We start from the raw sequence: 25,201 nt of genomic DNA, 5'->3' as shown, positions 1-25,201 counted from the left end.
TGAGTGTCTGAGTGTGTGAGTGTCTGAGTGAATGTCTGAGTGGGTGAGTGAGTGTGTGAGTGTGTGAGTGTCTGAGTGAGTGTCTGAGTGAGTGTGTGAGTGAGTGTCTGAGTGAGTGTGTGAGTGAGTGTGTGAGTGTGTGTGTGAATGCGCGTGTGTCTGAGTGTGTGAGTAAGTGAATGTGTCTGAGTGAGTGTGTGAGTGAGTGTCTGAGTGAGTGAATGTGTGAATTAGTGAGTGAGTGTGTGAGTGAGTGTCTGAGTGAGTGTGTGAGTGTGTGTGTGAATGAGCGTGTGTCTGAGTGAGTGTGTAAGTGAATGTGTCTGAGTGAGTGTGTGAGTGAGTGTCTGAGTGAGTGAGTGTGTGAATTAGTGAGTGTGTCTGAGTGAGTGTGTAAGTGAATGTGTCTGAGTGAGTGTGTGAGTGAGTGTCTGAGTGAGTGAGTGTGTGAATTAGTGAGTGTCTGAGTGAGTGTGAGTAAGTGAATGTGTCTTAGTGTGTGAGTGAGTGTCTGAGTCAGTGTGTGAGTGAGTGAGTGTGTGAGTGAGTGTCTGAGTGAGTGTGTGAGTGCGTGTGTGAATGAGCGTTTGTCTGAGTGAGTGTGTAAGTGAATGTGTCTGAGTGAGTGTGTGAGTGAGTGTCTGAGTGAGTGTGTGAATTAGTGAGTGAGTGTGTCTGAGTGAGTGTGTGAGTAAGTGAATGTGTCTGAGTGAGTGTGTGAGTGAGTGTCTGAGTCAGTGTGTGAGCGAGTGAGTGTCTGAGTGAGTGTGTGAGTGAGTGTGTGAGTATGTGTGTGAATGAGCGTTTGTCTGAGTGAGTGTGTGAGTAAGTGAATGTGTCTGAGTGAATGTGTGAGTGTGTAAATGAGTAAGTGAGTGTGTGAGTGAGTGAGTTTGTTAATGAGCGTGAGTGTGTGAGTGTGTGTGTGTGAATGAGCGTGTGTCTGAGTGAGTGTGTGAGTAAGTGAATGTGTCTGATTGAGTGTGTGAGTGAGTGTCTGAGTGAGTGTGTGGGTAAGTGAATGTGTCTGAGTGAATGTGTGAGTGTGTAAATGAGTGAGTGAGTGTGTGAGTGAGTGTGTGAGTGAGTGTCTAAGTGAGTGTGTGAGTGAGTGAGTTTGTGAATGAGCGTGAGTGTGTGAGTGTGTGTGTGAATGAGCGTGTGTCTGAGTGAGTGTGTGAGTAAGTGAATGTGTCTGATTGAGTGTGTGAGTGAGTGTGTGAGTAAGTGAATGTGTCTGAGTGAGTGTGTAATTGAGTGAGTGGGTGTGTGAGTGAGTCTGTGTGGTTTGTATGGACTCCCCCTGTTCTGCCGAGAGTGGGGGAGCAGTAGTGTAGCCAGCCGAGTTTGATTCCCGCTCACGGCCAACATCAGTGACGATTACCTGAGCCGGTCCCGGCGTCTCTCCTCGGTTGAGTCAGCCTCAAATGAGTACGTGGTGTGGTGCGTAAAAACATCGCCACTGGGGAGACAAAGGCGGTCGGGCGCGGTGTTGGCCACCGACCCCCTCGTTTGCCACAGTGCCGGTAGCCTTCATCGGTGCCGCTGCTACTCACAGCTCCTACTCACAGCACTTGCCCGCACAGTCTGTCAGAGGCTACACGGTGGATCTTTCTCCGCGTCCATCGTCATCGGCTCTGCTGCTGCTGCTGCTTGCTACTAAAAGGACACTTGGCCCCGGTAGTCTGTTGAAGGCTACCCTGGGGGGGGGGGGGGGCTCTTTGTCTTTGTCTTCGCCGGCCTTCATAGGTGCCGCTATGAAGGCCGCACAGGGGTGGGTGATTCTTCAACTTTTTGCGGGCGCGTCCGGAAGGGAAGGCTCCGCTAGGTAGAACTGCGATCGCATTCCTCCTCCTCCTCCTCCTCCCGCTATTCCTCCGTCGAGGCCGATGCACCTAACAGCTCCGTGATGGTTTTACCTTTCCGCCCGTCCGTCCGCCCGTTCACGGCGGCCCCCGGCGGTGGCGGCTGTTGGCTGGCGGTCACCGCATCGCGCGCTTTTTCAGATGCTCTATACATGACGCTGTGCACCACGCTGTACACTACACTATGCACTACACTATACCCTACACTATACACTATACTATACACTACACTATACACCACGCTGTACACTACACTATACACTACACTATACACTACGCTGTGCACTACACTATGCACTATACCCTACACTATACACTACACTATACACTACACTATACACTATACCCTACACTATTCACTACACTATACACTACACTATACACCACGCTGTACACTACACTATACACTACACTATACACTACGCTGTGCACTACACTATGCACTATACCCTACACTATACACTACACTATACACTACACTATACACTATACCCTACACTATTCACTACACTATACACTACACTATACACCACGCTGTACACTACACTATACACTACACTATACACTACGCTGTGCACTACACTATGCACTATACCCTACACTATACACTACACTATACACTACACTATACACTATACCCTACACTATTCACTACACTATACACTACACTATACACCACGCTGTACACTACACTATACACTACACTATACACTACGCTGTGCACTACACTATGCACTATACCCTACACTATACACTACACTATACACTACGCTGTGCACTACACCATACACTACGCTGTACACTACACTATACACTATACCCTACACTATACACTACGCTGTGCACTACACTATACACTATACCCTACACTATACACTACGCTGTGCACTACACCATACACTACGCTATACACTACCAGACACTACACTATAGACAACTATATACTACACTCTACACTACACTATACACTACACTACTATACACTACACTATACACTACATTATTACACTACACACTACACTACACACTACACTACACACTACACTATACACTACACTATACACTACTATACACTACTGTACACTACATTATACACTACACAATAATCTATGCTACACTGTACACTACACTATACACTACACTATACAGTACACATAACACTACCCTATAAACTACACTATACACTAGACTATACAGTACACTACACTATACACTACACTATACACTACTATACACCACCATACACTACACTATACACTAGTATACACTACACTACTACCCACTAGTATACCCTACACTACTATACACTAGTATACACAACACTATATACTATACTATACACTACAGTCACGAAAGCTTCAAATTTTTGTTGTTTTAAAAAATAAAACAACAAAAATCACGACGTTTCGGCCACAACACAAGTAGCCTTCTTCAGGTGAAGGAACAGAACTGTCGGGACGACAGAGCTTCAATGAACGCTGCTAAGATTCGTGGCGTCTTTTAAGCTGGGTGAGAGAAGTGAGGCACCTTGACAAAGGAGTTTACATATCAAACAGGAGAATTTTGCATTGAAATAGCTGAGGGATTAGCTTGTGACTGGTCACAGAAATAGCTATGTTAAAGTCAAAGTTTACACATCCACAGAGGCACCTAGTACATGGACGCCAAAGGGGCTGCACTACCCAACTATCATACAGTAAACCGATGTGAAAAAACTGAGTCTAAATTACATCAATATAATAAATTTACTCAATATATTCTTCAATAAGCTGAGCTATTAACAGCAACTGGGTATACACTTCGATAGTGTGAAAGGGGAATTTTAAGAGCTGCGAAAGTTTGGGGTACCACTACTTGAAAAAATATACTGTACCATTGAAAATTAGTTTAATGTTTGGTTCGATTTAGAACATCTTTCCAATGGTTGCTTAATTTGAAACCATCTTCTCGGTTGAAATTGTGTCTGTGTTTGTAAATCTGAATTTGCCTCGTGAACAAATCTCTGATAAAAACCCGTGGGTTTGCAAAGAACCTTGGTATCGGAGAAAATTATATCGTGATCACCCACAGCGTTGTAACAGTGATCAGCTACGGCAGAAGAATTCGTTCTGCCGTGTTTCAAATCTGATTTGTGCTCGCGAATTCGGTCAGAAACATGTCGCTTCGTCTCCCCGATATAGCAATCACCGCAGGTACAACTCATTTTGTAAACCCCGGGGTACTGTAAGTCAGGAATGACATCCTTCACGGATGGGATCAGATCACGAATTTTGTGTACCGTATTGAACCGGACCTGGATCTTGTGTTTGTTTAGAATTTTGGAAATCTTTTTAGTAACGCCTGCTATATATGGTAGTGTGATGGTTTTCACCGGAGTATCAAGTGGTTGTTTCTGTATGGAGGGAGAAACAGCTTGGCGGATGGTACGGTCAGAGAATCCATTCCTTTTGAGGGCCAGGTGTACATGTTTTAATTCACTGGTCAGGTGGTGTTGGTCCGAAATGCAATGAGCCCTCTGGTATAAAGTTTCGATGAGAGAATTCTTTTGAGCTGGGTGGTGGTGGTGGTGGGAATCAGGTTTCAAGTAGGAAATGTGTCTACAGGAAACCCACCCACCCCACACAGATTCCCCCTAATATTTACATTTTGGTACCGGCAAAGGATGTCCAACGATGTGAATCTCAATTTACTTCTGGGCCCTGTGCGCTCTGAGACTGGCCTCGTGGTGTGCTGCCGCTCGCCCTGAGTAGCAAGCGATCTGAAATAGGAGGCGGTGTTGGCAAAGAAAAAAAAGCAGCAGGGAAATGCTGACTCGAACATAATTTTGCCGACGTGCCGACGAAAGGAACGATGGGCAGAGGACGCAGCGGGGTTCGAATTGCCCGGTTGGCTCTAGATAGAGAGAGGGCACAATGGACGTTTCAAAAAAATGTCACAAGTTTTTCTCTCCCTTGCCGAGGAGACCGTCCGGTCGTTCACAATTATTAATTAGCTGAATGTAATGGGGGGAGGGGGGGAGGGAGGGGGGTTGGGGGAGAGATATTGGCAAGCAAAAAAAAATGTCACAAAACACAGCGCCGCATGCAACTGCAGCGCTGCGTTGACGCGAGTGGGTTTTTTTTTTTGTAGCGCAAAAGCAATAGCCCGAAACGCCTCGCAAGGCATTCGGCCGCGAGCGATTGGTGGACGCAACGACGTCGCGAAACAGCTGACGCGGTGCCGCTGTGCCATCGCGTTAATCGCACACTCAAATCATTTTAGGGGGCCGGCCATAAATGACGTCACGGCGGCGGGGTGGGTGGGGGGGGGGTCAGACATTCGTGACGATGTGTGACGAGGTGGTGGTGGGTGGGGGTGGGGGGGGAGAGGGTGTTTTGAGAAATTTGACGTCGCGTGAAAATGCGCAACTTTATAAATAAACATAGACGTGCTGTCTGTGTTTATTTATTAAGTTCTACTTAATTGAATAGATTTTTTTTTTAAATAAATGTTTTCTCCTGCAACATCCGAGTGCAGCGACACCACGTTAAGTACGCAGCTACAACGACAATAGTATTCTTCTTTGGTTCTTTCGGTAAAGTCACCACCACGTAGAATGAGAATAAAACAATAAAATAAAGCAATGAAATTCTAAATTGATAAAATAAAATAACACAATCATATTCTCACGACGTTTCGGCCACAACACAAGCGGCCTTCATCAGGTGAAGGGACGAGACTGTCTGGTAGGACAGCTACCTACTAGGAGAGCTACCAGACAGTCTCGTCCCTTCACCTGATGAAGGCCGCTTGTGTTGTGGCCGAAACGTCGTGAGAATATGATTGTGTTATTTTATTTTATCAATTTATTATTTTATTCTCATTCTACGTGACTTTACCGAAAGAACCAAAGAATATGAATCATTGCAGTCACGAAAGCTTTAAATCGAAATTCAATGAAATTCTCACGACGTTTCGGCTACTGGTGTGATGGCCGAAACGTCGTGAGAATTTCATTGTTTTATTTTATTATTTAATTCTCACTCTACGTGGTGGTGACTTTACCGAAAGAACCAAAGAAGATGAATCCTTGCAGTCATGAAAGCTTTAAATCGAAAAAGTATTCTTGGTTCTTTCGGTAAAGTCACCACGTTAGAAGGGAAACAATAAAATAATAATAGAATTGTGTTGTTTTTTTATTTTTATAATTTTATTGTTTCCCTTCTAACGTGGTGGTGACTTTACCGAAAGAACCAAGAATATGAATCCCAGCCGTCACGAAAGCTTTAAATAAAACAAAAATGACAACAGTCTCCATAGTTCCATTTAATTCCAATAATTTTGGTACAGCCCTGCGAGCCATTCGGCTCTTGAATCGGAGTGCAACCGCAACAAACAAACAAACAAAAACTAAAACAACACGAACAAGAAAAAGTATCTTTAAGTGACTTTGTGTGTGACTGTGCAAACAGACAATCCAGGGGAAAAAAAGAACCAGCAAAATATTCCTGAAATAGCACCGTACACCACTAGCGCGGTGTGCAAAAAATCCCAGTGGGATGCAAATCCAATCAACAACAACAACAACCACAACAACCACAACAACCACAAGACAACTAAGATTAAGGCCATCGGTCTTAACTCCGTACTACAATAAACAAAAACATGGCCAAAACCCCCCAAAAAAAAACGTTTTCGAAATCACCAAAATAAAAGCCATAAATGCAATGTAACAGTGATCACAGGGACTGAGACCGAATTTTTTTAAACAATAAACTACATAAGTAACATGTAACACCAAACCCTAGAGCCATATTTTAAAGCGATTTGAAACATATTTTTTTTTGGGGGAGGAGGTGGTGGTGGTGGGGGGGGGGGTGGCAGAGCTTTGTGACGTCATATTTGAGAGAGAGGGGGCGGGTCTGACTCTTTGTGACGTCGTGTGACGAAGGGGGGGCGGGGGTGGGGGGCGTGGTCAAAATTCGTCCAAAATCGCGTGACGTCATTTATGGACGGCCCCCCTAAGGTGCGGTGCTCTGGAGCTGGAGGTGCGTTCCGGTTTTAGTCGCCGCCGGGGTTTTCAAACGTCCACTGTAATTGGAGTCGCACGGCCTTAACAGCGGCTGAAAAAAAAAAATGTTGATTTTTTAATATATATTTTTTTAGCCATGGAATTTTAATTTCGGCATTCATTTGGAAGCGTTAAGAAGTTGACCTGCCCTGCCATTTGCTTCTTTTGGCAAAGTCGCGTAGGTAGAAGAAAAAAATAATAAGAACAAATCACCACGTTTCGATCGCAGCGCAAGCAATCGTCACCCTCACCACCACCACCTTATCACACAAATATATATACGAACGTATCAATTTGTTTGCGTTCGACATTCTGACCTCGTGTTTTGTAAGTTGTGGCGGTGGTAGCGTAGTGGGTTGGTATAGAGGAGGCTAGGCGGGCGCGGCACGGGGCTAGAGAAGAGACGGAGCGACGTGGTACAGGAGGACGCGAGGCTGAGTGGACTTTCCGATGACTGGTACCAGCGGTGTCAAGATCGGCCTCTGTGTAGGAGGCTCGTGGGTTCGATCCCGACCCTGACGACGCCTGCTGCTGCTGCTGTATATTTGGAGTCTGCGTGTCTCTCTCTCATCATCATCATCATCACGGTGGCTAGGAGATGTTGACTACCTCGCCTGGTACACAGGAAGTCGTGGGTTCGATCACGACCCTGACGATGCCTGCTGCTGTATATTTGGAGTCTGCGTGTCTCTCTCATCATCATCATCATCACGGTGGCTAGGAGATGTTGACTACCTCGCCTGGTACACAGGACGTCGTGGGTTCGATCACGACCCTGACGATGCCTGCTGCTGCCGCTGTATATTTGGAGTTCGAATCTTTCTCATCATCATCATCATCACGGTGTCTAGGAGATGTTGACTACCTCGCCTGGTATGCAAGGGGCTTCGTGGGTTCGATCCTATCTGGTAAAATTTAAAAAAAAAACCCACTCAGTTTAGTTTTTGGTCTACTCTTCCACAGCCTCCACTGTACGTTGTCGGAAAGTGCCGGGTTTTTTTTTCCTTCTTCCTTCGCTCTGGAATTCTTTCGAGGAGTAAAAATCGACCGCCCTGGTCCAGGCCCAGGGCGCGGGCATTCTTTATTAATTTTATTATTCAACGCTTTGTTTGTATTTGTAGCTCACAGGACGCGGCGAGACCTGTGGGGGAGGGGGAGGGAGGAGGGGAGAGAGTTTATTTTTTATTTATATTTGATATTGCCAATGCGATGCACGAGCCGATGTCCCACTCGGATATTAACGCCATGCCGCTGGGCGCATTCCACCGGTCAAGGCTCCGGCCCACAGTCCAGTCCGCGCGACGGGCTACATTCGAATCCACACTCCAATCCGAACTCCGGGACCGCACTCCAATCCAAACTCTGATCCGCACTCCAATCCGAACTCCGATCCACACTCCACTCCGATCCACACTCCAATCCAAACTCCGATCCACAATCCGATCCGCACTCCAATCCGAACTCCGATCCGCACTCCAATCCAAACTCCGATCCACACTCCACTCCGATCCACACTCCAATCCGAACTCCGATACACACTCCAATCCGCACTCCAATCCGCACTCCAATCCGAACTCCGATCCACACTCCAGTCCGAACTCCGATCCGCACTCCAGTGTGTTGGAGTGCCAACCACAACATTTACAATCTGAGTACGACGTTTCGCCAGTAATTAGAACCAGCTTCATCAGGCGAAACGTCGTACTCAGATTGTGAATGTCGTGGCTTTGCTCTCCAGCACACAACCGGTGTGGTGCTGTACCAGTGACGAAATGTGCCACGTTCTGCAGTCTGTAGTGTAGTGTATAGTGTACACTACACTATATACTACACTACTATACACTACACTATATACTACACTACTGTACACTACGCTACTATACACTGAACTATATACTACACTACTGTACACTACGCTACTATACACTACACTATATACTACACTGCTATACACTACGCTACTATACACTACACTATATACTACACTACTGTACACTACGCTACTATACACTATATACTACACTACTATACACTACGCTACTATACATTACACTATATACTACACTACTATACAGTACACTACTATACACTACACTATATACTACACTACTATACAGTACACTATTATACACTACACTATATACTACACTACACTATACACTACACTATACACTACACTATATACTACACTACTGTACACTACACTACTATACACTACACTATATACTATACTACTATACACTACACTACTATACATTACACTATATACTACACTACTATACACTACTATACACTATATACTACACTACTGTACACTACACTATACACTACACTATATACTACACTACTATACACTACACTACTATACTATACACTACACTATATACTACACTACTATACACTACGCTACTATACACTACACTATATACTACACTACTGTACACTACGCTACTATACACTACACTATATACTACACTACTGTACACTACGCTACTATACACTGCACTATATACTACACTACTGTACACTACGCTACTATACACTACACTATATACTACACTACTGTACACTACGCTACTATACACTACACTATATACTACACTACTATACACTACGCTACTATACACTACACTATATACTACACTACTATACAGTACACTACTATACACTACACTATACACTACACTACTATACACTACGCTACTATACACTACACTAATATACTACACTACTGTACACTACACTACTAATACACTACATTATACACTACTGTACACTACACTATATACTACACTACTATACACTATGCTACTATACACTACACTATATACCACACTACTGTACACAACACTACTATACACTACACTATACTACGCTACTGTACACTACACTATACACTACACTATACACTACACTCTGATTGTGAATGTTGTGGCTTTGCTTTCCATCACAAAACCGGTGGGGTGCTGTACTAGTGACGAATTGGGCCACGCTCTATAGTGTATAGTGCAGTGTATAGTAGTGTAGTTTATAGTGTACACTATACATTACACTGCTATGCACTACACTATATACTGCACTACTAATACACTACATTGTACACTGCTGTACACTACACTATTAATACACTACATTATACACTACTGTACACTACACTATATACTACACTACTAGTACACTACACTACACACTACACTATACACTACACACTGCACTATACACTACACTATACACTTCACTACTATACACTACACTATACACTACACTACTATACACTACGCTATTATACACTACACTATACACTACACTACTATACACTACACTACACACTACACTATACACTACACTACACACTACACTATACACTATACACACAACCGGTGTGGTTCTGTACCAGTGACGAAATGTCCTACGTTCTGTAGTCTATAGTGTAGTGTATTGTGTACACTACACTATACACTACACTACTATACACTACACTACTATACACTACACACTACACTATGATTGTAAATATTGTGGCTTTGCTCTCAAACACACAACCGGTGTGGTGCTGTACCAGTGACGAATTGTGCCACGTTCCGCGAACGTGACACGAAACCTCACTAGATTGGCAGCGTCGGGTGGTGGCGGGTTTAACGACACAACATTTACATACTCACGCCATCTAAACAACCTGAATTACGAATTATATTGGCCGCAGATAGCCTACCGCGTGTTAGACCGTCGGATACAATTGAACACGTCTTTCTTTTTTAAATGTAACTGTAGCAGGTTGCAAGGCCCCCACTTAGCAGCTTGTATAGCGGCCCCCTTTAGTTAGGACGCGTGCCCCGGCCATCGGAAACGATTCATCATCGTCATCATAGTCAAAATCGTCGTCGTCATCATCATCGTCGTCGTCATCATAGTCATCATAGTCATCAGCATCGTCGTCGTCATCGTCATCATCGTCATCGTCGTCGTCATCATCGTCATCATCATAGCCGTCACGGGGAAAGTCGTTCTCACCGCTCCATGCGCGTGTCTGTGTCTCTCCCTGTGTGTCCGCCTGTGTGTGTGTGTGTCCCTGTGTGTCTGCCTGTGTGTGTGTGTGCCTCTCTCCCTGTGTGTCCGCCTGTGGGTGTGTGTGTGTCCCTGTGTGTCCGCCTGTGTGTGTGTGTGTGTCTCTCTCTCCCTGTGTGTCCGCCTGTGTGTGTGTCTCTCTCTCTCCCTGTGTGTCCGCCTGTGTGTGTGCGTCTCTCTCTCTCCCTGTGTGTCTGCCTGTGTGTGTGTGCCTCTCTCTCCATGTGTGTCCGCCTGTGTGTCTCTCTCTCCCTGTGTGTCCGCCTGTGTGTGTGTGTCTATCTCTCTCCCTGTGTGTCCGCCTGTGTGTGCGTCTCTCTCTCTCCCTGTTTGTCTGCCTGTGTGTGTGTGTGTGTGTCTCTCTCTCCATGCGCGTCCGCCTGTGTGTGTGTGCGTGTGCCTCTCTCCCCATGCGTGTCCGCCTGTGTGTGTGTGCGTGTGTCTCTCTCCCCCCATGCGCGTCCGCCTGTGTTTGCGCGCCTCTGCGACGCGGCAGGCCATCAGGCGGACGCTGGACCGTCAGGCGGTGGAGGTGTGGGCCCTCCTGGCCGGCGACGTCGCCGACGCCAACCGGGAGCTGAGCCGGCGGCCGGCTCCGTCGCTGAGGCCGGAGCTGCCGCGCCACGCCGGGCAGGCGCACCGCCTGAGGGCTGTGCGGCGACGCATCGACCGCTCCATGCAGGTGCGCGCGAGCGCGTGTGTGAGTGTGTGGGTGGGTGTGTGAGTGTGTGTGTGGGTGTGTGAGTGTGTGTGTGTGGGTGAGTGTGTGTGTGGGTGAGTGTGTGTGTGGGTGAGTGTGTGTGGGTGAGTGTGGGTGAGTGTGTGAGTGTGTGTGTGGGTGTGTGTGTGAGTGAGTGTGTGTGTGTGGGTGTGTGGGTGAGTGTGGGTGAGTGTGTGAGTGTGTGGGTGTGTGTGTGGGTGAGTGTGTGTGTAGGTGTGTGTGTGAGTGAGTGTGTGTGTGGGTGAGTGTGTGTGTGTGTGGGTGTGTGTGGGTGAGTGTGTGTGGGTGAGTGTGTGTGTGTGTGTGGGTGAGTGTGGGTGAGTGTGTGTGTGGGTGTGTGAGTGAGTGTGTGTGTGGGTGAGTGTGTGAGTGAGTGTGTGTGTGGGTGAGTGTGTGTGTGTGTGGGTGTGTGTGGGTGAGTGTGTGTGGGTGAGTGTGTGTGGGTGAGTGTGTGGGTGAGTGTGTGTGTGTGGGTGTGCTGAGACTGGAGCGTGCCACTAAGAGGTGGGGCCTTACCATCAGCCCCACCAAAACTAAGCACCCGCCTGGATATTTTGTACCATCGGACACTCCACCCCCACAACTCCCGATCGGTGATGGGGCAGTTGTGGAGAGAGTGGAGAGTTTCTCATACCTGGGCAGTGTGCTTATGACCGGCTCCGGTTTGACAGCAGAGGTCTCACTCCGAATCAGTCGAGCGGCAATATCTTTTCATCGGTTGCGTAACGCTGTGTGGAAGCTACCTGGTCTGTCGCTCCGCACTAAGCTTCAGGTCTTCTCGGCCACGGTCATTCCCTCCCTTCTCTACGCTTGCGAAACGTGGACCCCCCTAATGGAACATCTTCGCCGGTTAGAAACATTTAGGCTGGCCTGCCTACGATCCATCCTGGGTTTAACCAGACTGGATTGTGTGAGGAGCTCACAAATCCTTGAAAGATCTGGGCAGGGTCCCATCGGTGAGCTCCTCCGGCAGGCAAGGCTGCGATGGCTGGGTCATGTAGCCCGCATGCCCAGCCACCGCATGCCGAAACAGCTTTTGTTTGGCCGGATTGAGGGGGCTAAGCGGGCGCGGCACGGGCTAGAGAAGAGATGGAGTGATGTGGTACAGGAGGACGTGGAGCTGAGTGGACTTGCCGATGACTGGTACCAGCGGTGTCAAGATCGGCCTCTGTGGAGCAGGCTCGTGAAGGACGCTACTGGGCAGTTGGAGGCAGTCGCCCTCCAACAACAACGGAGGGCGGAGGAGCGACGCTCACAACAGCGAGCGGAGCGCCGGGTGGCTAAAGCACAGCAGGTTGGCACAGTAGGGGGCACAGGTGGTGCATCAGCCAGTCATCTCAGTCAGTCGACCCGTGGCACCTGGGTCTGCCCCGTGACCTCCTGCCAGCGGGCGTTCGACACTCCACGTGGCCTCAAGGTGCACATGTCCTGGCACAAGAGTCGTGGTGACGTCACCGCCACTTAGTGGCGAATAGCGGTTGTTGTTGTTGTGTATGTGAGTGTGTGTGGGTGAGTGTGCGCGTGTGTGAATGTGTGAGTGTGTGAGTGTGTGCATGTACGTGAGTGTGTGAGTGCGTGTGAGTGTGTGCGTGTGTGTGAGTGCGTGCGTGAGTGCGTGTGAGTGTGTGCGCGTGTGTGAGTGTGTGAGTGTGTGCGTGTACGTAAGTGTGTGAGTGCGTGTGTGTGTGTGCGTGAGTGCGTGTGAGTGTGCGTGTGAGTGTGTGCATGTACGTGAGTGTGTGCGTGTGTGTGAGTGCGTGTGAGTGTGTGCGTGTGAGTGTGTGTGCATGCGGAGAGTGGTGGCGCAGCGGTTAGCATGCCGCGAACCCCGAGTTTCAACCAATCAGGCGCAACTGGCTCGGTGTCCTCCGGTTGACACGTCGCCCTGCTCCGTGTGTGCGTGACCAAAGGCAAAGATCCCCCGTGTAGCCTGCGACAGGCTGTTGGGACAAGTGCTGTAAGCAGCAGCAGCAGCAGCAGCAGCAGCTCCTGTGAAGGCCGGCACTGTGGCACACGAGTTGGGGGGGAGGGTGGGTGGCCAGCACCACGCCCGGCCGCCTTTGTCTCCCCCAGTGGCGATGTTTACTACGCACCGCACCGGGTAACTCATTTGAGGCCGAGTCGACCTAGGGGAGGCCCAGGGACCGGTTCAGATAATCGTCGCCGGCGGCGTCGGCCGTCAGCGGGAATCGCACACACACACACACGTACACACACACACACACACGCACGCACGCACACACACACACACGCACGCACACACACACACACGCACGCACACACACACACACACACGCATGCACACACACGCACGCGCACACACGCACACACACGCACACACGCACGCACACACACACACACGCACACACGCACGCACACACGCACACGCACGCACACACGCACGCAGGAACTTCAGAGTGAGAGAGCGGACTCGGGAGTGGGTGGGGGAGGTGGAGGGGGTGGAGGAGGTGGAGGGGGTGGAGGAGGGGGAGGAGGAGGGGAAGGAGGAGGGAGATGATGTGGAGGAGGGGGTGGAGGGGGAAGAGGAGGAGGAGGGGGATGAGGAGGGGGATGAGGGGGAGGATGAGGAGGAGGTGGTGGAGGGGGAGGATGAGGAGGGTGGAGGAGGAGGGGGAAGAGGAGGAGGGGGTAGGGGTGGATGTGAAGGAGGGGGAAGGGGTGGAGGGAAGAGGAGGGGGAGGAGGGGGGCAGTCCAAGGTGGTGATGATGACGTGGAGGTGGTGATGATGACGAGGAGGTGGAAACTTCTTTCGCGCCGTACGCAGCCAACCGCGCTAGGCAGAGGTGCTCTGGGTCGGGGCTAGAGGTTGCCCACCTTCGGTGCCGCTCGCCAGCGGCGCACTTGCCCCAGCGGCCTGTTGAAGGCTACCCGGGGGATCTTTGTCTGTGTCTACCTTCCAACAGCACTTGCCCCAACAGTCTGTTAGAGGCTACCCGGGGGATCTTTGTGTCTATCTGGCAGAGGGGGGGGGGGGGTTGGTCGGAGAGAGATTCACATGAGCAGTAACTGCGGGAGACATGGGGAGAGTTGAGTGGTGTGTGGTGAGTGGTGTGTGGTGAGTGGTGTGTGGTGAGTAGTAGTATGTGGTGTGTGATGAGTGGTGTGTAGTGTGTGGTGAGTGGTGTGTGGTGTGTGGTGAGTGGTGTGTGGTGAGTGGTGAGTGGTGTGTGGTGAGTGGTGTGTGGTGAGTAGTGAGTAGTGAGTGGTGTGTGGTGAGTGGTGTGTGGTGAGTGGTGTGTGGTGAGTGGTGTGTGGTGAGTGGTGAGTGGTGTGTGGTGAGTGGTGTGTGGTGAGTAGTGAGTAGTGAGTGGTGTGTGGTGAGTGGTGTGTGGTGAGTAGTGAGTAGTGAGTGGTGTGTGGTGAGTGGTGTGTGGTGAGTAGTGAGTAGTGAGTGGTGTGTGGTGAGTGGTGAGTGGTGTGTGGTGAGTGGTGTGTGGTGTGTGGTGAGTGGTGAGTGGTGTGTGGTGTGGAAATCTTGCCGGACCGCAATTTTGGTAACCACCACCACCACCACAGTGAGCCCTTGCGGCATCGAAGAGGAGCGGTGGTGATGGCGTTACACAGCTCTAGTGGGGAGGGGGTGGTGGTGGGGGGCTTGAGGGGGTGCCACCCCCCACCACTCCACTCTTGTCCTCCGCCACAAGCCACCGTTGCTGAATATTTGCCAGCTCAGCGATGTCAAAAATTGACTGCGCCGTGTCGCTCGACTCGCTTTCCAACGCATTGCGCAACCGCAGGCTCACTCACAGACTCACAGACTCACTCACAGACTCACAGACTCACTCACAGACTCACTCACAGACTCACTCACAGACTCACTCACAGACTCACTCACAGACTAACTCACAGGCTAACTCACTCACCCACAGGCTAACTCACTCACACGCTCACTCATTCACGCGCTCACTCTCCACGTTTCGCAAGCGTAGAGAAGGGAGGGAATGATCGTGGCCGAGAAGACCTGAAGCTTAGTGCGGAGCGACAGGCCAGGTAGCTTCCACACAGCGTTACGCATCCGATGAAAAGATACTGTATTGCCGCTCGACTGATTCGGAGTGAGACCTCTGCTGTTAAACTGGAGCTGGTCATAAACACACTGCCCAGGTATGGGAAACTCTCCACTCTCTCCACAACTGCCCCATCACCGATTGGGAGTTGTGGTGGTGGAGTGTCCGATGGTACAAAATACCCAGGCAGGTGCTTAGTTTTGGTGGGACTGATGGTAAGGCCCCATCTCTTAGTGGCACGCTCCAGTCTCAGCAGCAGCGTCTCCAACTCCTCCTCTGAATGAGCAGCTATTACCAAATCATCGGCATACATAACGTGGTTGAGCAATAGGGAGCCATCCCTTGACCGTACCCGGGCATCGATTAGCCTCCCATTATGTCTGTACCAAATGGAGATTCCCCCGGTACAGCTATTGAAGGCTTCACGAACTACGTGGTCAAAATAGATGTTAAATAATGTGGGAGCCAGAGGACATCCCTGTCGCACCCCAAGGTGTACAGGGAATGGCTCTGACTCCCGGCCACGTAGTTTTACCCGGGCCCGCTCACCATCATGAAGGTCCTTAATGACCGTGAGCAGAGAGTCAGGGACTCCAAAAGCACGAAGAACAACCCAGAGCCCAGGCCTACTGATGGTATCATAGGCCTTGACCAGGACACATAAACACACACATACACACCAACACAAAGACAAACAAAGATCCCCCATATAGCCTTAACAGACTGTAGGGGCAAGTGCTGTTAGCGAGCACCTATGAAGGCCGGAACGGTACACGAGGGGGTGGGTGGCCAGCACCACGCCCGACCGCCTTTGTCTCCCTAGTGGCAATGTTTACACACCACACCAGGTACTCATTTGAAGCTGAGTCGACCTAGGGGAGGCCCGGGACCGGTTCAGATTATCGTCACTGGTGTTGGCCGTGAGCAGGAATCGAACCCGAGTCGCCAGGTTCATAGCGCAGCGCGCTAACCGCTACACTACACAACAACAACAACAACCGCCATTCGCCACTAAGTGGCGGTGACGTCACCACGACGCTTGTGCCAGGCTATGTGCACCCTGAGGCCACGTGAAGTGTCGAACGCCCGCTGGCAGGAGGTCACGGGGCAGACCCAGGTGCCACGGGTCGACTGACTGAGATGACTGGCTGATGCACCACCTGTGCCCCCTACTGTGCCAACCTGCTGTGCTTTAGCCACCCGGCGCTCCGCTCGTTGTTCTGAGCGTCGCTCCTCTGCCCTCCGTTGTTGTTGGAGGGCGACTACCTCCAACTGCCCAGTAGCATCCTTCACGAGCCTCCTCCATAGAGGCCGATCTTGACACCGCTGGTACCAGTCATCGGCAAGTCCACTCAGCTCCACGTCCTCCTGTACCACATCACTCCATCTCTTCTCTAGCCCGTGCCGCGCCCGCTTAGCCCCCTCAATCCGGCCGAACAAAAGCTGTTTCGGCATGCGGTGGCTGGGCATGCGGGCTACATGACCCAGCCATCGCAGCCTTGCCTGCCGGAGGAGCTCACCGATGGGACCCTGCCCAGATCTTTCAAGGATTTGTGAGCTCCTCACACAATCCAGTCTGGTTAAACCCAGGATGGATCGTAGGCAGGCCAGCCTAAATGTTTCTGACCGGTGCGCATGACCAGAGTCGGGGAGTCCGAAAGCATGAAGAACTGCCCACAGGCCTGGCTTGTTGATGGTATCATAGGCCTTGAGTAGGTCAATAAAGCAGAGATGTAGGTCTTGTTGGAATTTCCTAAACCTCTGCTGTAGCAGACGGACAGATAATATGGCATCTGTGCAGGACCGCGCTGGTCTGAAACCACATTAGGGCTCCGCAAGCCTCTCATCAGCGTGCCTGGCAAGGCGATGTTGAATAATCCTTGCCACGATCTTTCCCGGCACACTGAGAAAAGAGATGCCCCGTCTTAAAGTGCCCCCCCCCCCCCTTAAAGAGAGGCATTCTTCCAATCCTGCTGAACCCGTCCTGTGGTCCAGACAGATGTGATGATTTCAAGTGGGGCAGTCTGCACACAGACGCCACCCTCCCTCAGCATTTCGCCTGGGAGATCGTCTCTGCACGGCGCTTTTCCTGGTCTCAGACTTCGGATCTCCCCCGCACTTCCTCCACAGACGGCACCTCAGCCAACCACTCTGCCAATGTTTGAGGCACCGCAGGCCTAGCAGGGATCGTCCCCAACTTGCCCCATGATGTTGTCTCGGCTGAGGGAAGTTTTCCTCCCCCAAGACCTCCACAAAAATGCTCTGCGAACCTGCGGACCAGCTCCTGGGGGTCGGAGATCGGAGTACCGTTCTTTCCCTTAAGGATGGCGATGGACGAGGCGCTGCGAGTAACTTTCAGGACGGAATTAAATAGTGATTTGTGATTCTGGGCCACTGAGGCAGATTCCATCTCCTCGGCAACCCGCGCCCGCCGCCCATCGATGCAGCTCCGAGCGAAGGGCTTCAGCAAGCCTCCTCGTTCTCCGATGTTGGATGTCGTGGGGAGTGGGCCTGTCGTTTTCTCTCAGCTATCCGGAACACCTCCTCCTTCAGCCAGGGTCGCTGGGAAGGTGTGAACCGCGCACCCAATGCAGTCCTTGCAGCTGCATGGGCCACAGTCCTGAACCTCACCCATTTCCCCTCAGCATCAGAAGGAGGGGGAGGGGGGGTGGGGTACGACGCCAACCCCAGCTGCAAGCGATTATGAAATCCTCGCTTGCAACGTTCATCAGCTAGCTGAGACCAGGCCACTGCGGGTTTGAATGGGGTCCTGGGTGTACACCCACCACCGGAGTGACTGAATGGCAGGCGCATCTTACAGATAACAAGTCGATGGTCAGTGGGCAGGCAGATCAGCTGCACGGTAGGTCCCTGGTGTCAAGGAAATGGGCCCGCATCCGCTGTTCCGTCACTATGTAGTCCAGCAGATGTTCTTGCTTGGATGTGCTGATGCCGGAGCAGCGTGTTGGTAATTACAAGCCCATGGGCTGCACCGAAGATTAGCAGCATCCTACCGTTGTTATTGAGCTGATCTGGCCCATGCCTTCCGAGCCAGGTGTCAGCGTCGTGACAAACTCGGGTATTGAAGTCACCCAACAGGATGGCTCTATCCCGAGGGGCCACTTTAGCCAGCACCTATAACAGGAGGTCATAGAAGGCGCCTGACTCATCGGCCTTGCCTGCATCCCTCCACTGATGTTCATTTTCGTTGTGGGCGTAAGCAACCACCACCACCACCGTTCCTCGTACACACACACCCGCGCACATATGCACACACACTCACACACGCACGTGCGCACACACACTCACACACACGCACGTGTGGTGCTGGCCACCCACCCCTCTCATGACCCACAGTTGCCGGCCTTCATAGGTAGCTGCTACTCGACCCGGACAGCACTTGCCCCAATAGCTTGTTCAGGCTACACGGGTGGCGGAGAGAGACACACGCACGGTGACTCGAGGGCAAACAGAGGGAAGCAAGAGAGAGAGACACTGATTTGAGTTCGAGATAGAGTGAGATAGAGAGAGATAAATCGAGTTCTGGGCAAGATTGAGTCACGCGAATTTGAGTGGAGAGCAAGAGAGAGCAAGAGTCTCATGCTTGCTCTCTATAGGGTTTGCGCTCTCTCTCGCTCTCTGTCTCGCTCTCTCGCTCTCTCTCTTTCTGTCTGGCTCGCTCTCTCCCGGTCTCTCTCTTTCTGTCTGTCTCGCTCTCTCGCTCTCTTTCTGTCTGGCTCACTCTCTCCCGGTCTCTCTCTTTCTGTCTGGCTCGCTCTCTCCCGGTCTCTCTCTTTCTGTCTGGCTCGCTCTCTCCCGGTCTCTCTCTTTCTGTCTGGCTCGCTCTCTCCCGGTCTCTCTCTTTCTGTCTGGCTCGCTCTCTCACTCTCTCTCTCGCTCTCTCTCTCGCTCTCTCTCTTTCTGTCTCTTTTTTTACGATCAGAGGAAGCAAGAAGATGCTCGGTGTAGTCGGCACTTTGCTCCGTTCATCATTTCATTTTTTTGTTTTTTTATGCTTTGCTTTATGTAAACCCACCCCCCTTTTAAATGAAAGACCCAACAAAATATTTTTTTCTTTTTTTTTCTGCTCTCCTTACCCCTTCCCTTTCTCTCTAACCCCCTCTCTGCCTCTCCTCTCTCTCTACCCCCCTCTCTGCCCCCCCTCTCTCTCTGCCCCCTCTCTTCCTACTCCATTTCGCTCTCTCTCGCTCACTCTCTCGCTCTCTCCTTTTTTTTATAACTACGACAAGTTCTGCACCTGCACGCAGCCCTTCCCACAGTCAAACGGCCTCCGACGGGTAGCTTAGATCTGCATACAGAGCTCTCCGTCATCTGCCACCGAGCACACGGCCTCCTCCAGCGCCCACTGCTCCTTGAAGGCCGACACAGCGTGGGTCAGCCGCGCATGGCGGAACTCCAGCCACACCCTGGCTCCGACCAGAGCGCGGAAGATGCCCAGGCTGCTGGCTGGACGTTGCCCCTCCAGGGCTACCTTCCTCGCCTTGTATATGGCGAGCTTGGCGTAGCCGAAGAGCACGTTGACCAGCCCCTGAAGATGTTGGGGTCTGTCGCCCTTCGGGTATCCAAAGATGAGGACCGTCGGGGAGAAGTGGAGGCTGAACCTTAGAAGAATGTTCCTCAGGACCTTGAACACAGCGAGTCCAGGCTCTTGCGCTCCACGTATTGGTGCGCCACCGTCTCCACTTTACCGCAGAACCGACACTCCGGGGACGTGTCGGTGAAGCGTGCCAGGGAGACATTGGTGGTGACGGTGCCGTGGGCGATGCTCCAGCTGAGGTCGCCGATGCGGTTGTATGTCGGGCTGGAGTAGAGTTGCCTCCAGCGAGGCCTCTCCGGAGAGATGCAGGGCAGGGCTTTCCTCCAGGCATGGTCCTTGTGGCTCCTCAGGGTGTCCTGTTGGTGGAACCGGACCATGTAGGAGTAGAGCACCTTCCTCTTTACATTTGCGAAGGCCACCTCCGGTAGGTCTTCCTGCCGGCACAGGTCGTGATCTGCCTTCGTTTGTCCTCATTGGCGACGCAGCGGCACGACTGAGAGCTCCGGTGGAGGGGGACCAAGAGGGGCCTCGTCATCCCCAACGCAGATGGGGGGCGTTCTCCCTGCTGCCGCTGAGAAGGCCCCCTTGTCTTCGGCCAGGATCCGGGCAGCCACCCGGATCGACTGCAGCCCCCCTGTCTTTGTGGCCATGTCTGCTGGTCCGAGCCACCAGCCCCGTGTTTCAGGCTCCACCAGCTCTCCCATCCTGGTGAGCCGTGCGTTGGCGAGGCGCCTCTCCATGCCTGGGGTGGCGGTGGTGGATGGCAGCTTTGTCTGTGGGTTCCTGACGATCAGTTCGAAGACCAGATCCTCGGCCGATCGCAGTTGGTTCAGCCTCCTGACGGCGAGGGAGCTCCATGTCTGCAGGACGCTTCTGTAGAAGGGTGGCAGCTGTCCCAGTGGGGCCCTGCAGGTCCATGTAGAATAGTTGTTTGGAGCACTGCAGACCCCCCAGCTGTTTCAGGAGGAAGGAGGCTGTGATACTCCAGGCCGGTGCCGGGACAGCGTGCAGGAACTTTTGCGCGGCCTGCAGTCGGAAGGTGGCCAGCTGACTCCGCACACACACCAGCCCGTGACCGCCCTTGTCCAGTGGCAGGGCCAGGACCCCAGCCGCAACCCGGTGTCCTCCGCCCGACCAGAAGAAGTCGAGGACTCGCTTCTGAAGTGCGTTGACGAGGCTCATGGGGGGGTGCAGAGAGAAAAGCCGGTGCCACAGCATGGACGTCACCAGCTGGTTCACCACCAACGTCTTTGTCCTGAAGGTGAGGAACTTGCACAGGCGACTCCAGGTGCCCAGCCGCTCCTTCACCTTCTCCTCCAGCTCGACCCAGTTCCTCTGCGGTGGTTCCTCCTCTGGTCCGAGGATCACTCCCAGGTGGTGCAGCTATGTTGTGCTCCAATTGATGGCTTTTGCCTTCTCGGGACACTCGGTCATGTCCTACGCTCCAACCAGCAGGCCGCTGCACTTTTGCCAGTTCATTTTTGATGAGGAGGCTTTCGAAAAACCTCCTGGCACTCATGCAGCAGGGCAACATCATCCAGGGAGCACAGGATGAGGAGGACGTCGTCGGCGTATGCCATCAGGACCAATTTGACTCTTGGTTCCCTGAGCACCAGGCCGCTGAGTCTCCACCTTATGCGACTCAGGAAAAGCTCTAATGCCAGGGCATAAAGTTGGCCCGACAAAGGGCATCCCTGTCTCACTCCTCGCTCGAATTTGACCGGGGCAGTGAGGGCGCCGTTGATCTTGATCATGCACTCCGCCTTGGTGTAGAGTAGGCGGATTGTTCGGACAAAGGCATCCCCAAAGCCAAAGGTCTTGAGGGTTCCCTGTAGGTATTTGTGGTCCACTCTGTCAAAAGCCTTTTCCTGGTCAAGAGCCATAAACGCGATTGGGATGCCCAATCTCTGGGACACCGTGATGAGGTCCCTGACCAGGAAGATGCCATCATGGATGGTTCGTCCGGGGATGGTGTAGGACTGGTCCCCGTTTACGACTTGTGCAATCACCCCTTTCAGTCGCAGGGAGAGAGCCTTCGTCAATATTTTGTAGTCTGTGTTCAGGAGGGACACCGGACGCCAGTTTTGTAGGTGCCTCAGGTCTCCGTTCTTGGGAAGCAGAGTGAGCACCGCCCTCCTCCAAGACTGAGGCATCACCCCGGTGACAGAGGCTTCCTCCAGCACTTCTCTTTAGTCCTCCCGCAGGGATGGCCAAAAAGCGGCGTAAAACTCCCCTGTTAGCCCGCCTAACCCTGGGGATTTATTTGGGGCCAGTCCTCTTACAGCTGCGTCAAGGTCAGTCCTGGTGAGCTTTTGCTCTAGCATCTCTTTCCTGTCTTCCCCCAGGGTGGGTAGACCACTCCATGCCTCCGCCTGGGCTGGTTCCGATGTTTCTTCAGGGGAGAACAGGCTGCCGTAGAAGTCTCTGATGATGGTCGACTTCTGCTGGAGTTCGTGCACCAGGACACCGTCACCATCAAAGAGGCACTCCATGGATTTGCGTCTCCCGTTCTGCCTCCTGAGGGAGTAGAAAAGCGGGGATCCCGTGTCGAGGTCCGTGGTGAGCTTCACCCGGGATCGCACAAACACTCCCCTTGTCTGCTCCTCCTGTAGCCCTTTGAGACACTCCCTCTTCTCCTTGTATTCTCGGAGAAGAGCAGGGTCGCTGTCCTCGGCGAGGCGACCCTCCAAATCGAGGACTCGGGCTTCCATGTCGGTGATGTCCGCGTCCTTCAGTCTGGTGCTCCCCCAGGTGTATTGTTGGCACAACAGCCTGGTGTGCACTTTGCCCATATCCCACCACTGGGCCAGAGAGTCGAACTGCGTTTTGGTTTTTCGCCACTCTTCCCAGAAGTCCTCGAACATTTCTAAGAAGGCGCCATCTTCCAGCAGCGAGTTGGTTAAATGCCAGTGTGACGCGCCCTCACGGGCCCTCTCCAGCCTGACACGGAGGCCGATGAGGTTGTGGTCCGTGAAGGGTGCCGCCCTGATGCCAGACGTTATGGCGCATGTCACAAAGCTATTAGAGATGTAAAATCTGTCGAGCCTGGACTGCGTCACCGAGCCATCGCGCCTCGTCCTCGTGTACGTGAACTGGCGTTGGCCCGGGTGATGTATGCGCCACACATCCACCAAGGCGGCGTCCTCCAGGAGTCTCTGTATTTCCCTCTTCGGCCCAACTCCCCCCGGCTGCCCCCCCCGAACGATCCAGGGCTCCGAGTGTGCAGTTGTGGTCGCCACCCACAATCACGCACTCGTCGTCCGGGATCCCGGCCAGGTGCCTCCTCAGGAGGTGCAGAAACGGGATCTTCTCCTTGTTGGTCACTGGCGCGTACACGTTCAGCAGGTGGGTGGTGACATCGCCCACCCTGACCGTCACCGCGAGCAGCCTTCCCTTCACCACTTCGGTGTGGGTGATGAGCTCGGGATGAAACCCTTTAGCAAACAGGGTCGCGACTCCACAGGAGGTGTTGTCAAGGTGGCTGTAGAAGGAGTCCCCTCCCCACTCCTTCCTCCAGTTATCCTCGACCGTGAGATGCGTCTCCTGAATGAAGAAGACAGAGGCAGCGTGTTTCCTCGCAAGAGACATTGCAGAAAACCTCGGCACTGCCTCCCTGCACCCGTTCACGTTCAGGGAGCCGATGTACACAGGCATTGCTTGTTCCTTTCCTCCGTGGCCTCCCACCTTGTAATTTGTTTGCGGAAATATCTCAGCATTGTCCTCTCATTGCCCCGGGACTCGAGTCCCTGCTTGGCGAGGCGTCTCTCTGCTTGAGTCACAGAGGCCTTTATTGCCTTGCTGTCCTTCCATCGAGCCAATGCAATGTCCGCTCTGTCCTTCCTCACGTTGGTCTCGTCGAGGAACTTCCAGACATCTTCCGGGGAGACCAGGGGAGTCTGAGGGTCAAGGAGTGTAGACCCCTGGCTGCTCTCGCTCCCCACGCTGAAGCAGTCGTCCCGATCTGAGTCGATTTCCTCGGCGTCCGGCTCCGCTGGAAGAGCTGCAGCGGCTGGGCTGGCGCATGGCCCAGCGGCGTCCTCTCCCCCAGTGTCAGGGATTGCCTGGGATGGCTCCTGCTCAGGCTCTTCGGGTGGATGGCCCGGTGTCTCTTTCCCATCCATTTCGTCCTTGCCCTTGGTGAGTGTCTCTCCGCCAACTTCTTCCTCTTGGTCAAGGGCTTCATGTATAGCTGGTGTGGGGGGGTGAGTGTCTATGGCCACAGTAGACGGGTCGATTTGCGTGGCGATGTCGCCTTCATTCATCGTCCACGGTCTCCTGCTGCGGAAAGCCCTTCCCCAGACGCACGCCGCTTCTTCTTCCTCTCGGCGGGTTTCTTCCTCGCCGCCCACGCGTCACTCGGCGTGGCGTCCGGGAAGGGCGAAAACCGGCGTCTTCGGCGTCTGGGCAGCCGTTCTGCTTCCTCCCCTGGTGTGTGGGGTGGGGTTTCACCGCTTCTTCCTGTTGGAGGTCTGGGAGGGGTTCCTCCTCCGAGTTTGACCCTTGAGATCCGGGTCCTTCTGTATTCTTCCTCTCGCGATTTGTCGCTTGAGGCGGCGATGATGTTGGGGCCACGACCTCAGGTGTGGGAGGCTGCGTGGATGGCGGGTCCCGTGTGGGCTGTTGGGGGGCTCGTTGCAATGGAGGCTCTCGCTGCTTTGCCCCCCCCCCCTTTGCTCTGCCTCCCTGCTCCCCCGCTCTTTTCGCCGACGCTCGCCGTCGTCGGTTTAGGGCAATCCCTTCGGAAGTGCCCCTCTTCTTTGCAGAGATTGCATCTGATGCAATCCTTGGCATTAAAGCAGTCTGTGGGCAATGCCTGCATAGACAACAACAAAGGGGGCCCTCTTCCTGCTGTCCGGGAGTCAGCAGGACGTGCACCTGCCTCTTGAAAGATGAAATGCGATTCAGAGCGGGGT

The 25,201-nt window shown here is 52.4% G+C and overlaps 1 protein-coding gene across 1 annotated transcript in view; it reads left to right on the top strand.

Annotated features, from left to right (window-relative positions):
- Positions 1 to 21,946, top strand: part of LOC142906582 (dynein axonemal heavy chain 2-like) — a 397,319-nt gene extending 375,373 nt beyond the window's left edge. The window contains exons 14-15 of the mRNA XM_076054728.1: positions 11,477 to 11,662; positions 21,812 to 21,946. Of these exons, the coding sequence (XP_075910843.1) occupies positions 11,477 to 11,662; positions 21,812 to 21,946 (321 nt within the window). The remainder of the gene's footprint in view (positions 1 to 11,476; positions 11,663 to 21,811) is intronic.
- Positions 21,947 to 25,201: the final 3,255 nt, after the last annotated feature.

This window comes from Petromyzon marinus, chromosome 67 (genome assembly GCF_048934315.1).
Source record: "Petromyzon marinus isolate PM22_M1 ecotype Great Lakes invasive population chromosome 67, UKy_Petmar_22M1.pri1.0, whole genome shotgun sequence".
In the NCBI taxonomy this organism is placed as follows: Eukaryota; Metazoa; Chordata; class Hyperoartia; order Petromyzontiformes; family Petromyzontidae; genus Petromyzon; species Petromyzon marinus.
Note: the sequence above shows the minus strand (reverse complement) of the source record. Positions and strands in the feature narration are given on the sequence as shown.